At 45.3% G+C, this 14792-nt stretch overlaps 1 protein-coding gene across 3 annotated transcripts in view; it reads left to right on the forward strand.

Annotated features, from left to right (window-relative positions):
* The first annotated feature begins 1009 nt into the window (after positions 1-1009).
* The window catches only part of SLC6A11 (solute carrier family 6 member 11), a 96412-nt gene continuing 82629 nt past the window's right edge, over positions 1010-14792 (forward strand). Inside the window, exons 1-5 of one of the 3 annotated variants that reach the window (XM_038148872.1) lie at positions 1010-1294; positions 3670-3900; positions 6613-6747; positions 6925-7065; positions 8443-8533. In XM_038148872.1, coding sequence (XP_038004800.1) covers positions 3681-3900; positions 6613-6747; positions 6925-7065; positions 8443-8533 — 587 coding nt within the window. In that variant the 5' untranslated portion in view covers positions 1010-1294; positions 3670-3680. Of the gene's footprint in view, positions 1295-3020; positions 3351-3669; positions 3901-6612; positions 6748-6924; positions 7066-8442; positions 8534-14792 lie in introns of those variants that run through there. The other 2 variants (XM_038148873.1, XM_038148871.1) reach the window with 2 other exon arrangements.

The following is a 14792-nucleotide window of genomic DNA, read 5'->3' on the forward strand; positions in this document are numbered from 1 at the left end:
TAAAAACAAGGGTTCTCAACCTGCTCTAAAATTTGTCATTTTTTGTTGCAGAGCACTGGAGGTGCTCACAAGGATTAGCAGCCAGCAATTACTTCCATAAACACTCCAGTTGGGAGGAGACTGAATGGGAATTGGTGCAGGAACACAGCAGTGGATAAAACACTTGACAGCAGGAATTCATCATTTCAAATACTGAACAAATCAGCAAATAAACACCCTCAGCATCTGCCTGCAGACTGTCCCTTGCAGCAGGCCCTTCAATTTGGGATCATCAATCTATTTGATGAAGGTTGGTCTCTCCTCTATATTGAATCATCAAATGTTTACTGTCCCTCAGCTTCCCTCCGTTTTTAGAATTACTCTCAGGAATAAAATGAGAATTCACTGTCAGCTTTGATGTGTAAGTGTATCCTGTTGAGTCTGCTAGGCCTGGCTGGGAGACAGAAAAACAGGGTCTGTTTTGATCCCTGCTGAAAACAAGATGAAGAAGGAGGTAAAAATAAATCAACAAAAAAAGCCCTCCAAGTTGAGTTTAGCTTGTGCAAAGTCAGCTTGGGAAAAATTGATCTATTCCATCCTCAATTAATGAATACCAGCTGCATTAAAAACAAAAACAAATGCACCACCCAAAATCAAACCTAGCTCTGGTAATATCTGTGGTAAGGATACTTTCAAAAAATTAAAAATGTAAGAATTTTGCCATTTTTTCAGTTTCCCCACTGGCAGATCTCCTTTCCCAAGATAGGCTTGACTAGAACTCTAAAGGCTGACATCAAGATGAAAAGAGAGAGGCCCATCCTGCACCTGTTAGGTGCAAGGGTTGATGTGACAGAGAGCTGACAGGGTGAGGCCCCAGCACCCACTCTTGTGACAGGCGTCACTGAAATGCAAAATCGTGAAAACTTTAACCACAGCAGAAGCTCCGCTGTGTAATGTACAAGCAGGGTACAAAGTCAGCTCAAGTTAATTTAAAATCTATCCATGGGAACCTTTCCATTGTGTTCCATGAGCACTGCTAGCCGTGGCCAGGCAGTGGGACAAGCCCTTGGGGCTGGAGGGTGAGAGGGAGAGGATTCCCATGCAAGAAGATCTGGCTGTCCCTGGGACATTTCCAGCAGAGAATCCTGGATTTAGGAGCCTGTGAGTTCCAAAGTGCATCCGCTGGAGTTGCAGAGCAAAGCCTTGCTGATCATAACTGCAGCAGAGTGTGGAGCTGAGGGAAGATGTGAAGCAGGAACCTGGCTTGGGTGCTGCCATTTGCCAAGGAGAAGCTGCAGAGATGAAGAAAGAGGAGGTATTTAGTTTGGCTTTGGAAACTTAGGGAGAAAATGACTGACCTACAAAAAAAATTAAAAAGGAGAGGATTAGATGGAAAAAAAAATCTCTATTCAAAATATTTGATTCAACCTGAAACAAAACCATTTGTAATATTTTTTCCCTCTTGTTGTCTCTTTTACAGCTTGAATTTTAAGCCAAGCCCCAGCTAGCAATGCCCACATGGGCTGCTCGCTTCTGCACTTCCCTGGTGCAACTCGAAAGCGCCCACATTGTTTCCACACTTCCCAAATGTTCCCCCTCCGTTTATTTTTTCATCCCGTCTGTCCCCCGGCTCTCCCCGCCGCCCTTTCCAGCTGAAGTTTGTGTCATCTGTTCCCGGCGGGTTCCTTTTTTTAACTTGCGGGGCCTGCGCCAGCCCCGAGCGCGGCAGGTGCGGGGCTGGCCCCGGCCGCATCCCCGCCCGAGCGCTGCGGGGCAGGGCCGGGACCGCGGGGATGGGGATGGCAGCACGGCTGGGACCCACCGGGAATGGGGATGGCAGCACGGCTGGGACCCACCGGGAATGGGGATGGCAACACGGCTGGGACCGCCGGGAATGGGGATGGCAACACGGCTGGGACCCGCCGGGATGGGGATGGCAGCACGGCTGGGACCCACCGGGAATGGGGATGGCAACACGGCTGGGACCGCCGGGAATGGGGATGGCAGCACGGCTGGGACCCACCGGGGATGGGGATGGCAACACGGCTGGGACCGCCGGGAATGGGGATGGCAACACGGCTGGGACCCACCGGGAATGGGGATGGCAACACGGCTGGGACCCACCGGGAATGGGGATGGCAACACGGCTGGGACCGCCGGGAATGGGGATGGCAACACGGCTGGGACCCGCCGGGATGGGGATGGCAGCACGGCTGGGACCCACCGGGAATGGGGATGGCAACACGGCTGGGACCACCGGGAATGGGGATGGCAGCACGGCTGGGACCGCCGGGAATGGGGATGGCAACACGGCTGGGACCGCCGGGCATGGGGATGGCAGCACGGCTGGGACCCACCGGGGATGGGGATGGCAACACGGCTGGGACCGCCGGGAATGGGGATGGCAGCACGGCTGGGACCCACCGGGAATGGGGATGGCAGCACGGCTGGGACCCACCGGGAATGGGGATGGCAGCACGGCTGCCAACCTGCCAGGCTGTCCCCGCGGCTCCATCCCCGCCCGAGGGCTGGGAGCAGGGATAGGACCGCCAGGGATGGGGATGGCAGCACGGCTCCCAGCCTGCCGGGCTCGGCCTTGCCCGCGGTCCCATCCCCGCCCGAGGGCTGGGAGCAGGGATGGGAGCGCCGGAGCTGGGGATGAGGCTGCCAACCTGCCGGGCTCGGCCCTGCCCGCGGTCCTATCCCTGCCCGAGGGCTGGGAGCTGGGGATGAGGCTGCCGACCTGCCGGGCTCGGCCCTGCCCGCGGTCCTATCCCTGCCCGAGGGCTGCGGAGCAGGGATGGGACCCACCGGGGATGGGGATGCGGCTGCCAACCTGCCGGGCTCGGCCCTGCCCGCGGGCGGGGAGCGCAGCCGGGGATGCTCTGCTCGCCTGGTGATGCTCGGCGGTGATGCTGGGTGGAGGAGAAGGAGGAGGAGGAGGAGGAAGAGAAGGAGGGGGGAGCTGGCGGGACAGCCTGAGGTGGGCGGAGGGGGGAGGCGGGTGTTAAACCATCGCTCCGGGGAGGGCTGAGCATTTGCAAATTCCGGCTCTAGAGCGCGGGGAGCATCCTGCAACCCACGCCGGGCCGCCAGCTGCGGCAGGGCAGGACGAGGCTTCCCGGCTCCCGGGGATCCCGAACGCCTCCTCCCCGGCCGGCCGTGCCCTGCCCGCGCTCCCGGAGCCGCAGCATCGCCCGCAGGCAGCGCTGAGCACAGCCCGGCCCCTGTCCCCGGCGCGCAGGCACGGGCAGAGCCCTGGGTGAGTAACCCCGAGCTCCTGCAGGCGGGCCACGGCCACCGCAGCCCTTCTGCACAGCCCCGAGCGCTCAGGTGCGCGCCCGGAAGGTGCGGCAGATCCCTGCCCTCTGGTAGGTCAGGCAGGCTGGGATCCTTGCCTGGGGAGGGATTTTTGAAAGGCTTCCCTCTCTGCTAGCAAGTTACCTGTCACCACTTGGAATTACTCCTTCCCTTGCACAGAGCCTTCTCTCTTCCCCCCACCCCTTTCTTTTCCTTTTCCCCTGCCTTACAACTTTTCCAGCCTTGTGAAGTTGCCTCCCTCATTTTCAGCCTGGCAGATTTCCATAGGTAACAAGAAGCCAGTGCCACCCTGGGAGATTTCAGTCGTTGAAGATCAGTGCCAGCAAGTGTCTTAACACACCTGTGTGTTTTTCTTTTGTTCTCCTCTAGGCTGAAAAGTCATGACAGCTGAAAAGACTATTCCTATAATTAATGGCAAGCCAGAAGATGCTTTGGACCCAGAAGCCTCAAGTACCAACCTCGTCCACAGCAATGATAAGAAAGTTCATGAAAGAGGTCACTGGAACAATAAGGTTGAATTTGTGCTTTCTGTGGCAGGGGAGATTATTGGGCTGGGAAACGTCTGGAGATTCCCATATCTTTGCTACAAGAACGGAGGAGGTAAGATGGCATCACGTGTGGATTTACATGGGAATTAAACACAGGAATGAAACAGTTAAGAGTGCTTTGCTGTGATTTATTGCACAAGTAAGAGAGACGTGTTCAGGATTTCAGTGCATGTGCAGACAGGGAAGCATTAACATCTGACAACTAAGAAAAATCGTTGTGTTTCTCTTTCCTTCTCTCCAAACACTGTGTGGTTTATTTTTACAAGTTGCTGTAACGTTAGTAAATTGACATATTTTTTCAGGAGCATTTTTCATGCAGGAGAAGCCAGCGTTCAGTTATAGTAGTACACTCTGTCTTCTGCATGTGAATACACACCCAGGCATACTTAACTAAGTTTGTCTGACACAGAAAAGAAGGCAGCACTTCATTTGTCACAACAGTGTACTTTGGAGAGGATGAACACTTCTTTTTCTAATAATGCCACAAAGACTAAATTAATTTTCTTTGTCGCGTGAAATTTTTTATACCTCAATGTTCTTTTTTTTTTTCCCCTCAGTACTTCCCCAATTCCTACAGCAAGGTAGGGAAAGATGTAAGACTACAGATTACTGGGAGAGAGCAAGCCCTAATAAATATAACATATGAATGTTATTTGAGAGAAAAGAGCAGACTCAACTTGTACAGAGTATAACAAGTGGCACGTATTGGCTATAGCCAACTGTAAACTGTATAAGATAAAAGACAGTTGAGAATAAGCACATCAGCTGGGTCTTGGGCAGCAATGAAGAAAGGAAAGTAAATTACAAACTCTGTTTGGAATTCTGTGCACTGGGTTCAACATTCTTCCCACTTAAGGCCTGAGTCAGTGGCAGTGTAAACACAGAGGCTGGAAGAAAAATAGGATGTTCAGGGCTGATAAGCACTGATCTGCTCCTTGATGGGTTTGTTTGCTGTGCCAAATTTCTATTCCTTGTCCCTCCTTATCTGAACTCAGGCATGGTTTTTAGCCAGTTTTGTGTGCTGTTTCTACAAGACAAATCCTGCTGTGCAAATCGTGTTTATTGTTGGAAGTTCCTTTCTTTATGTTTCTGTATTTTGGCCAAACTTAGGTAACAAGAGTTCAGCTCTTTAGAGAATGCTGCTACCAGATCCTGAATATTAACACGCTGCACATCATATACACAACCCTTTCTTGTTGATGGTCAAAGTGTTCCCAGAGAACTTTTGGCAGAGGAAATGACAGGAATAAATTTTTGGTGTGTAATTTTTTGGTTCCTGCAGCTGTAGGTACCCATTTGTAGGTGTGTGCCAGCTTGTCAAAAGGTGATGCTACCATTTTAAAGGCTGTAACAAGAGCTAGAAAGAATTTCCATCATTGTTTTGGGCGATTGATGAAAAAGTAACTACTTAAAAATCATATTTAATCACTGCTGTACTCTTTGAGAATAGAATAAGTGGGTGTGATTTAATTGCTCATGTCCTGGCACCATGGGACATTTGCCATTGACCAGTTTAAGTCAATGAAGGCTCAGTCTGTGAGCTTGTGTAACCCCCTGCTGGAATTAGACCAGAGTTTGTTTTTAATGCTTAAATCTGATGCATCCAACTCCTTGGTGTGTGCTAGGGGAAGACAGTGGTGAATATCTGAGCTAGTTGTGAAATAAATTGATTTTTACAGAAGCTGTAGTTTGGAACTTGTGAGGTGTGACCTCTCTGGCACTTACTCCAAGTCGTAACAGGGAGTGTAGGAATAATCATCTGTAAGTTTAGGCTGTGGATGTTCAGGTTTTGAGGAAAATTAATTTCTTTGTGTGTTTAGAATGAGGTATTTCTTGGAATAGTATCTTTCTGCAAGCTGGGCATCCTGATGTTTTCTAATGTTCCTGATGTACGCCTGTTGGAAAAACAAGCTGGTACTTTGGATTTCCACAAGTTGCATTGTTAAACTCACTGTGATAGTGTGTGTGATGATACTGGCCAGTAAATTATCCAGAGAAGCCATGCAAGCATTCCATTCTTGGTGGATCCCTGTGGATTGCTTGAGAGGCACCTGGGATTCATCTCTAGGGAAATTTCCTGGCTGAGGGAAGAGACTCCCGGTGATGAGATGAAAGGAACTCAGCCAGGGCAGGTGGATGTAGTTGTCTCAGCTTCCTAATCAGGGTGACTGAAGCACAGCAGCTGTTGCAGGGTGTGCTTGGTGCTTGGGTTTGCTGTGGTTCACTACCTGTGCTGGAGTTTACTGTCAGCATCCAACCAGAATGTTGATGCTTTGTTGTTTTCCTAGAATTCCACATCAATATTTCTGGCTGATAAGGCCAGGCCCTGCTTTCTTGTCCTTGTACGTAGTTCTGAAGTTTGTTTCCTCTTTCCCTTTCTGCAATCCTTATCATGTAAATAACCTGAAAAGGATTTCTCAGATTTAATATCTGTAACACTTCCTCACCCCTGAGAAAAACAAGGATGGGGATGCAGACTGCTGTGGTGTTGGGCAGAGCAGAACTTTGAGTTGAGTGTGGCTGGGGTCTTTTCTGTGTTTGAGAGACTCCTGAGCTGACTTTAGGCTGAGGAACTTTGATCTGGTCTGTTTTAGTCCATGGCCCTGGCTTACACGTTAACTTTGGATATTTGGGGCAGGAGTAAACCCTTCCTGCACTGCACTGATGGCTCCCAGCTGATCCTTCCTTTAATGGAAAAACCCTCGCTGTGCTACTGAGGAGCCCTGTTCATTCTAACCAACACCCCCTCAATATCCACCCCCAGGTGCTTTCCTCATCCCCTACGTGGTCTTTTTTATTTGCTGTGGAATACCAGTATTTTTCTTGGAGACGGCCTTGGGACAGTTCACAAGTGAAGGAGGCATCACATGCTGGAGGAAAGTTTGCCCCCTCTTTGAAGGTAACAATTCTCTGTTCTACTGCAAAAGAAAGCATTCCATTTGAAGTAAAATGAAATTAATTGTATCAAAATTGAAGTTAAGATATACTTCAGAGTAAGCTTTTGATTTTAAATTAAATACAGCCTGAAAAGCAGAAGTTTTCTTTTGTATCTCACTTTTTTATTTTGCTCCTCCAGGCATTGGCTATGCTACCCAAGTTATAGAGGCACACCTAAATGTTTATTACATCATCATTTTAGCATGGGCTATCTTCTATTTGTTCAACTGCTTTACTACAGAGCTTCCCTGGGCTTCCTGTGGCCACGAATGGAATACAGGTACGACCTCAGCAGAGATTACCACTATAAAATCCTTCCAGGTGATTGATTATTATATTCAAACGTCCTGAACAAAGCTATTGGTGTAGCAAAATCTGTGCAAATGGGCCAATCTCATCCCACTACAGCAAAAAAAAAGGAAACCTGGCGTGAAACTGCCTTGGACCTTTTCTGGGTTAGGTTTTTTACTCCTCTAGAATATAATGTCAGCAGAAAAAGACTATGGATTGTTAATTCTGTAAGATCTTCTGGCTAAATCCCAAGATTCTCATTTGCAATCATATCTATTCTCCCTGAACACAGTGAGTGAATTCTGCAGCAGAGAATGACCTGATGACAGGTTGCAATCTTGCTCTTTCACTCTAATGAAATCAGGACGAGTTTGAATGGAGAGGGAAAAATATTAAATGTGGATCTTTGGAATTGCTCTTTTAAATGCCAGATGTTGAGGGATAATGTTCATCAAGCTACTTCTGGAAATGTAGTCTCATAAATAATCCTTGCTGCATGTAAAGTAGCCTCCTGCATGAAGGATGAGGTATGTATTCAGGAGGGTTTGCAGGGCAGGGCTCTGCATCTGTCCTCTCGTTGATATTTATATCTGTCATGCTCTGCTTGTTGAGTCTCTAGATCCCAAACATCCATGGGGAGGATCTCACCCACTCTCCTTCTGCCTGAAATTTTGCATTTATCCCCTATATACACTCCAATTTCAAATCAAGTACCCATCATGCTGTCTTTCATAGTTTTCAATAATTGGCCATTTTTCGTGTTCTTTGAGCACACCTAAAGCTGCCTGAAATCTTAGTTCCTGAAATCTTAGGGATGTAATTTTGGGCCCAGTAGATGTGGAAGGCTTTGGTATCAATTTTGGCAGCCCTGCAAAGGAGCTTGGCCGGTGGTATCACTGCTCAAATGCTCCACAGTGCTGAGCTGCTTTGGCCTTTGTGTTAGAGATAATAATGATAATGATAATAATAGCAAATACCCACTTTTCTTACCAGGAAAAAGTGGGAGTTTATGGCTGGCCATGTTCCCTTTGTAGCCATAAACCACTGAACCAGCAGCTGGAGTAGGAGCATGTTGTAATTTTAATTCCCAATCCATTGCCTCAATGTTTCTTTCTTCTGCCTGAGGTGATTTTTTGGGCCGGTGCCTCTGGGAAGTGTTGTAGGAGAGTCCTCATGGATGTTTCTCTGGGTTATCATAAGCTGGTGTTGCAGAAGTAGCAGCTTTAGTGCCCCCAAAAACCCTTTAACCTCACCCAGAAAATGTGGTGTAGAGTAGGGGCTTTCAAAGGTGCACAAAGTGGGACATGAACAAGAACTGCACTTGCATGTCAACAAAACAAACTCCTTTTCTTTGGTTCTTTTTTAGAACACTGTGTGGAATTTCAAAAACTCAACATGAGCAACTGCAGTCAAGTCTCTTTACAAAATGCCACTTCTCCAGTGATGGAATTCTGGGAGTAAGTGCACAAAAACTTTCTATTTGATCAGACTATTCACTACCTTTCTATTTGATCAGACTATTCACTACCTTTCTATTTGATCAGACTATTCACTACTTTGCAATGATTTGACCACTTACACCTCGTACCCCTATAGCTCTAGGGATGTGAGTTCAGCTGGAAATTTTCTTATCCTGCCATGGTCAGAATGAGAGTTTTTAACTCTTTTTTTAAGAGGATACAAGGAAAGGAATTCCATATCCTGAAAGGACATAGAACAAAGTGTGCCACTTGCTCGGGAGCTTGGCTCCTGCTGCTGGAGGAAAGAGCCTCCAACCCATACTAATGAGGAGGCAAAGGTGAAAGAAGGAAGATGATTTACAATATTCCTTTTTCCCTTTTTTTTTTTTTTTCTTCCCCCTAAATGTGTCTACCCTTAGGAGTTGGAGAGCTACATCCTCATCCTTGTTTCAGCTAACTAATACTCTGGCTTCTGGATCTCATTATTTTTTAAAGGACTGTGTAAGTGTTAGTTATTCAGCTAGAATAACAGCAGAGTTTAACTCTCTCCTGTCCCCCTGACTCTGATTTCTTGTTAGACTAAGGGAAGAAAATCAGATGTTTGCAGAAGATGATCTGCTTTTGTGGTGACATATTTTTCCTGACTATAAATATTTAATCAGTGCAGTGTAGCCTCCCATTTGTTCCTTGCAGGGTGTAGTGTGTGCTGAGCCAATCAGAGAAATGGAATGTTACTTTGAATTCTGAGTGATTTCACAATTCAAAGCTTGTTACACAATTCTGGGTTACTACAACTTCTTGAGGACCCATTAATTTTATTTTTAAGACTGAGCCTTATTCTGAGGCTGTTTTGTGTTCAGGACAGCAACAGCTACACTTTAAAAAAACCAGGAATTAAAACTTCTTGAAGGAAGAACTCTACATTGACATAATTTCCTTTAATCTTAGGACGTGCTTTTGTCTGCCTGAATCTCATTTTCTTGCTACATCAGTAAACGTAGACTTCATGAGTTATTTCAGCAAATAAAACTATTTTATTTAAGAATAAAATACCTCCCCCCCAAACTAAATTAAACCTGGATAAGATGAGAGATATATGCACTCTCTGGGTAAAACTGAAATTTTATTTTCTGTTAAAATTTTCACTAATCTGAACACCTAACATCTTAAATCAAAATATATCTACCCACAGATAATATTTCAGAATAAACAAGAGTCTCTCAGGTGGCATCACTTAATGCTCCAACTTGATTTTATTTTATCAAAAATCTTATATGGTTCTTTAGGATAACAAGAATTAAGACTTAACATCAGTGGAATAAATAAACAATATATTTTCTCAAGTATTGGCCAATTCACCCTCTGCATTTATATGATTTTTCAACAAGATTACCAACTCTGCCCCTGATGGTAGCTCTGGTTATCCAGAGAAGTAGAAACTGTTTAGTTCAGTTCTATGGAGGGCACAGAGTAAGTTTTACACTCTATATTGCTATGGTTTTACACTCTCATATTTCTGTGGTTTTGTGGGTTTTGTGTTAGTGCTCATCTCTGGGGTGCCTGAATTCCTGGGTCAGTGTTATTTTGAAGCACACACAAATCCATTTTAAGGATGTCCCTTCTCAGAGATCTCTGAAAATGAAGCTAAACCACATTCTGTAGCTCAGCTTTCAATCAAGGTGCAGTGGGTTTTAATCCCTTCAATTTCAGGGCATATTTCCCTACCTGATTTTGGCTAAATCAAGGATAAGTTATGAAACTAGAAGGGAGAATCAGATTTAGCCTTTTCTCTAGCTGGTTTTACTGTCTTCTCAACAAAAAGTTGAAAATACACATTCCAAACCTTTAAAAAAAGGTAAATTAAATAATCTGTTATTTATTTGGAATGTCTTTCTTTATTGTGTCACAGACAAGCTTTTTGTAACACTAACAGTTTGCTGGCCAAAATAACTTAAGATACGAAACTTTTCTACTTTCTCTGTCCAAGTAAAACTGGAGCTGCATAGTTCTGCCCAAGGAAATAAATGTACTCTCTTCCTGCTAAGGAAGGTGTTTGCCTTGTTTGAAGTTTAAGTAGTTATGATATTGCATGGCTTCAAAATGGAAAAACAAAACCATGAAAAATTAGTTCCATTGTGGAAGAGTGAGCTTTATTAAAAATCAGGATTGATTTTGCCTTGAAATAACTAATTGGAATTAAGATTATAATTAAATTATGTCTTAAATATCAAACAGAAAAGCACAGCAGGGTCTTTCTGTATAAAGAGCAGATCACAGAGCAATTAATACAAAGCAGTTAATACAAAGAGCTACTTTGTGGAGATAAGTGTTATCAGCAACGTTATCTCCCTCAGCGAGAGGTGGTGTTCTCCTGATGCTGCTTTATGATTTTGTAAATTCTGCTGCCAGGAGCCATAAACTCATTGTAAGCTTGTTGAAACAAATAGTAAAAAGGAGAGTTGCTGGTGTAGGGAAGGGGGAGGCTCCAGGTTTCTTGAGGAGAACCATTCAGAACGTTCACACGTTGCTCCCTGCAAAGCCGAGGCTGCCATTGAAACTCCTCTGAGCTGTGGCCACATAAAGCCAGTTTATTGTGTGAAGGGTTGGCTGTGGGGAAAAAATGGGGTTGTGTGGGATTATTTTGTGAGTGTGTGTGTGTGGGATTTTTTTGTCTGTTGATTGAATCTGTGGATTAGAGTGGTAATTGTTGTGCCCAGTGATCCTGGTTGCTTTTTGTGAGCGAGCTTGTTTACACGTGAAACTGAACCCTGCATTTGTAAAGTGTCAGGCTGATGCTGCAGCTCTCCTTTCACAACAATATCCCACTGCCACAGCTTTTTTACAGTAATCACGCTTTCTTCAGATGGTTTTAATTAAACCCAGCCTGACAAGAAGAGACTCAGTCATTCCCCAGTGGCTTTGCAGTGCTCTGTGCTGCTCTCAAGCCCAGTGCTCCCAGTCTGAGAGCTCCTCGTGCTGGGCAGGTTCAGGTGGTTTCACACAGGATTTACATTCTCCAAGTGCCAGCAGAGGTTGGCAGCAGGGGGACAAGTTGGATTTGGGTTTAAGTGTATAAATAAATACACCAGGCCCAAACCATCTTTATTTCTGGCTTTGGAAAGGAAATTTTCTCTTTTGCCTGGTGCTGCTAAGTCTTTTCCACCAGCTAGGCTGCAAGGCTCAGCCCTTATTTACTCTTGACTGGAAGTAAATCCAAATCCTCAGCTGGCTTGAGGATTGCAGACCCAAACTCCAGCCTCTCTGCTGAAATATTTGTAGCTTCTGCGGCTTCTGCAGCCTTGGCAACTCCTAAAGCTGTGGCTAAAGTCAGGCAGGGACTGAGCCATGGGCAGAGGTGGCAGAGGACACCTGGCAGTGCCACGAAGCTTTTCCAGCTCCCCTTCCTCAGGCGTGCCCCGAGGATGCTGCTCCCTTGGCAGGAATACTCTGACTTCTGAGGATTCATCTCTCCCTGCTTTGATAACCGCCTCACACAGAGGGTGAAAGTCTCATTTTTGTCTTGCATGGATTCCTTCTTTTTCAAAACAAAGCAAACCAAAAAAGGATTCAGAGAGAAATCCTGCAGCAGGTCCTAGGTGCTGTTTCCCTTCTGGTGCACTCCAAAGAACCGCATTAAACTTCAAAACTGTAAATATTTTTGTGAGGCTGTAATTGATGACCACTTCCCTGTAGCCACACAGTGGAAAAGGGCTGATCCTGCTGGAAGTGCTGTGAAACTTGGCAGTTTGGACACTCTTTTCTTTTTTTTTTCCTGCTTAGAAATATCTATTTCTGTCAGTGTTTTAAGGCTTCATTTGAGTGAGCAGACACCACTGACAACTGATCAAAATTAGGGGATTAAAGGATTTCTTACACAAGAAGGCCTTGCAAGCTGCAGCCTTGAGAAGTTCCAAATTCTGTGTGTATAGGGAAGCAGCTAAACTGATTAAAAAATCACTTTTTATTCTTCAAACTCACTGCTGCTGTGTTCCAAAGGACAGAGAAGAGCCTGAATTTCCACTTTTCCCTTCATACTCATGCCAGCATTCAGAGACTTGACCTGTTTTCTCCCATCTATGGCCTCTCCCTCACCCCAGTTGTAAAGTTTTTTTAAGGATTTTCTAAGAAAAAGTAATAATCACACTTTCAAGGTGTGGCACATAGAATATTTGGCGTCCAAAATTTGAACAGTTAATACTGGTAGCTGCTAATGACTGATAAATTAAAGCAGGATATGAAAAAGCACTGTGGCTGTGGGTGGGGGTGCATTTGCAGCCTGGCAAACAGAGGGGAGATGCTCTACTCCATCATTTTTCTGCTTTCCTAGGAGAGGAAATTGCCTGGCAGGTGTGGGGGCTGCAGCCATGCCCCTGTGCCCTTTTGGCTGCTGCTCCAGTCTGTCCCCATGGGCAGGAATTGGAGCTTTCCAGAGCCTGGGAAGGGAGCTGGACAGAAAGAGGAGCCACGGTTTTGCGGCTGATTCCACCTCAATGGTTTTTTATTGGCTGTGTAGCAACAACTCGGTGCTCTGTTCAAGGAGGTCTGCTTGTTGGCCTGTCACTCTCTGGAGGGGGTGACACATCCCCAGCCTTTCCAAGGAAAGCCCAGTGAGAAAAAACATTGGTTTTGTCTGGGCTAAAAGAACAGGGGCTGTTCTCAGCAAAAAGGAAAAGGCGCAAACCCTTTCCTTGCAAAGTCAAAAAAGAGGTTTTTCCTGTTTCATTCAGGCTACAAACGAGTGCAGGAGTCACATTGTGGTTAATCCCCAGCACACTGAAAAGTCAGGAGTGAGCTGAGCCTGCTCAGTGCCCAGGGGATCCAGCACCACCCCGAACCAGCCCCTTTGTGGGTGTCTTGTAGGACATGAAGCAGTGCCAGACCCTCCCCTTGCTGCCCAGCTCAGAAGGGGCCGTGTGAAAATTGCTTTTTCTTTGGAGCCTCGTGAGCTCTCCATCTGGGTTTCCCTCAAGATCACTGACTTTGCCTGACTTCAGCTGAAAAAAGCAAATGGGATGGGTATCAAAACGCTGCCAATTTTTCCTGTATTGAGGGCTGGACCCTAAGCCAGGGGGATGAACTTCTGTGGTTTTTGATTTTTACACTTCCCGTTGTACGTAACACTTTCGCTGTGGATGATGAAAAAATGACTTTCAAGTTTGCAAATTCTCCTGCTTTGGGCATTTGTAGCATTTGGTTGGTTCCTGTGTTAATACACGGTCAAGTTTTGGCTTGCAGTGATGTCAAAACCAGGAATTACATTTTTGTAGCAAATATCATACGTGAGCTACTTAAAATATCCCTTAATTGCACAATTGTTAAAGTTCTAGAAATGCTATTATTGCTCCTAGTGGTAGGCAAACATGCACAGAAACTGAGTGAGGTGCTTAAAATTATGATCTTTAGAAACTGGTGGCTTAGACATCCGATTTTGCTGAAAAATGGTAAATCTGTTTTATTTGTAACCAATAAGGGCATTTTCATTATTGGGGTTAAGATAGGAATGTGTGTTCAGACTTGTACATCTATATGTGCACTTTTTGCTGTTGTAGGGAAAGAATGACATGAGATAAGCATATTTTGCTTGAAGGGGTGAAATTAATATAAAGTGAAAGGTCTAAAACAGCAAAACCTCAGTGATGCCACGATGGGCTTGGCCAAACCAGCCAGGAGCAGCACGAGCCAAAATAACCAGGAGTGTTTCTTCTGCCTTTGCCAGGGGTTCACTGGCTTCTCATAACTTGTTGGTTTGCTGGGTTTTTTGTGTGGGGTTTTAAAATTATTTTGTGTTAATTATCTTTAAAAATTAAATTTAAATTTTTTTTATTTTAAAAAATAATTTTTTTATTAAAACTCTTCCATTGAAAGGCTCCCTTCAGCCATATCTGGCATTATGCAATTATAAAACCAGCTCATCCCCTTTTTTCCTGAGTTGTTATGTACAGCCTCCTACAAATATCTACACAACCTTTGAAATCTTTTAGAAAACTGAAAGTAGGAAGTGTCTACACAATTTTTTAAAATTTGGAAAACTGAAAGTAGGAAGTATCTACACAAACTTTGAAATCTTCTAGAAAACTGAAAGTAGGAACTGTCTACACAAACTTTGAAATCTAGAAAAGTGAAAGTAGGAAGTGTCTGCACAAACATTTAAATTTGGAAAACTGAAAGTAGGATACTTCTGGTGCCATTTGCTGGCTGAAACCAGTTAGTCCCCTCCAGTAGCTCCCCACAGGACAAGCTGAAAAGTCAAGTCCCA

This window comes from Motacilla alba, chromosome 12 (genome assembly GCF_015832195.1).
Source record: "Motacilla alba alba isolate MOTALB_02 chromosome 12, Motacilla_alba_V1.0_pri, whole genome shotgun sequence".
NCBI classification, from domain to species: Eukaryota; Metazoa; Chordata; class Aves; order Passeriformes; family Motacillidae; genus Motacilla; species Motacilla alba.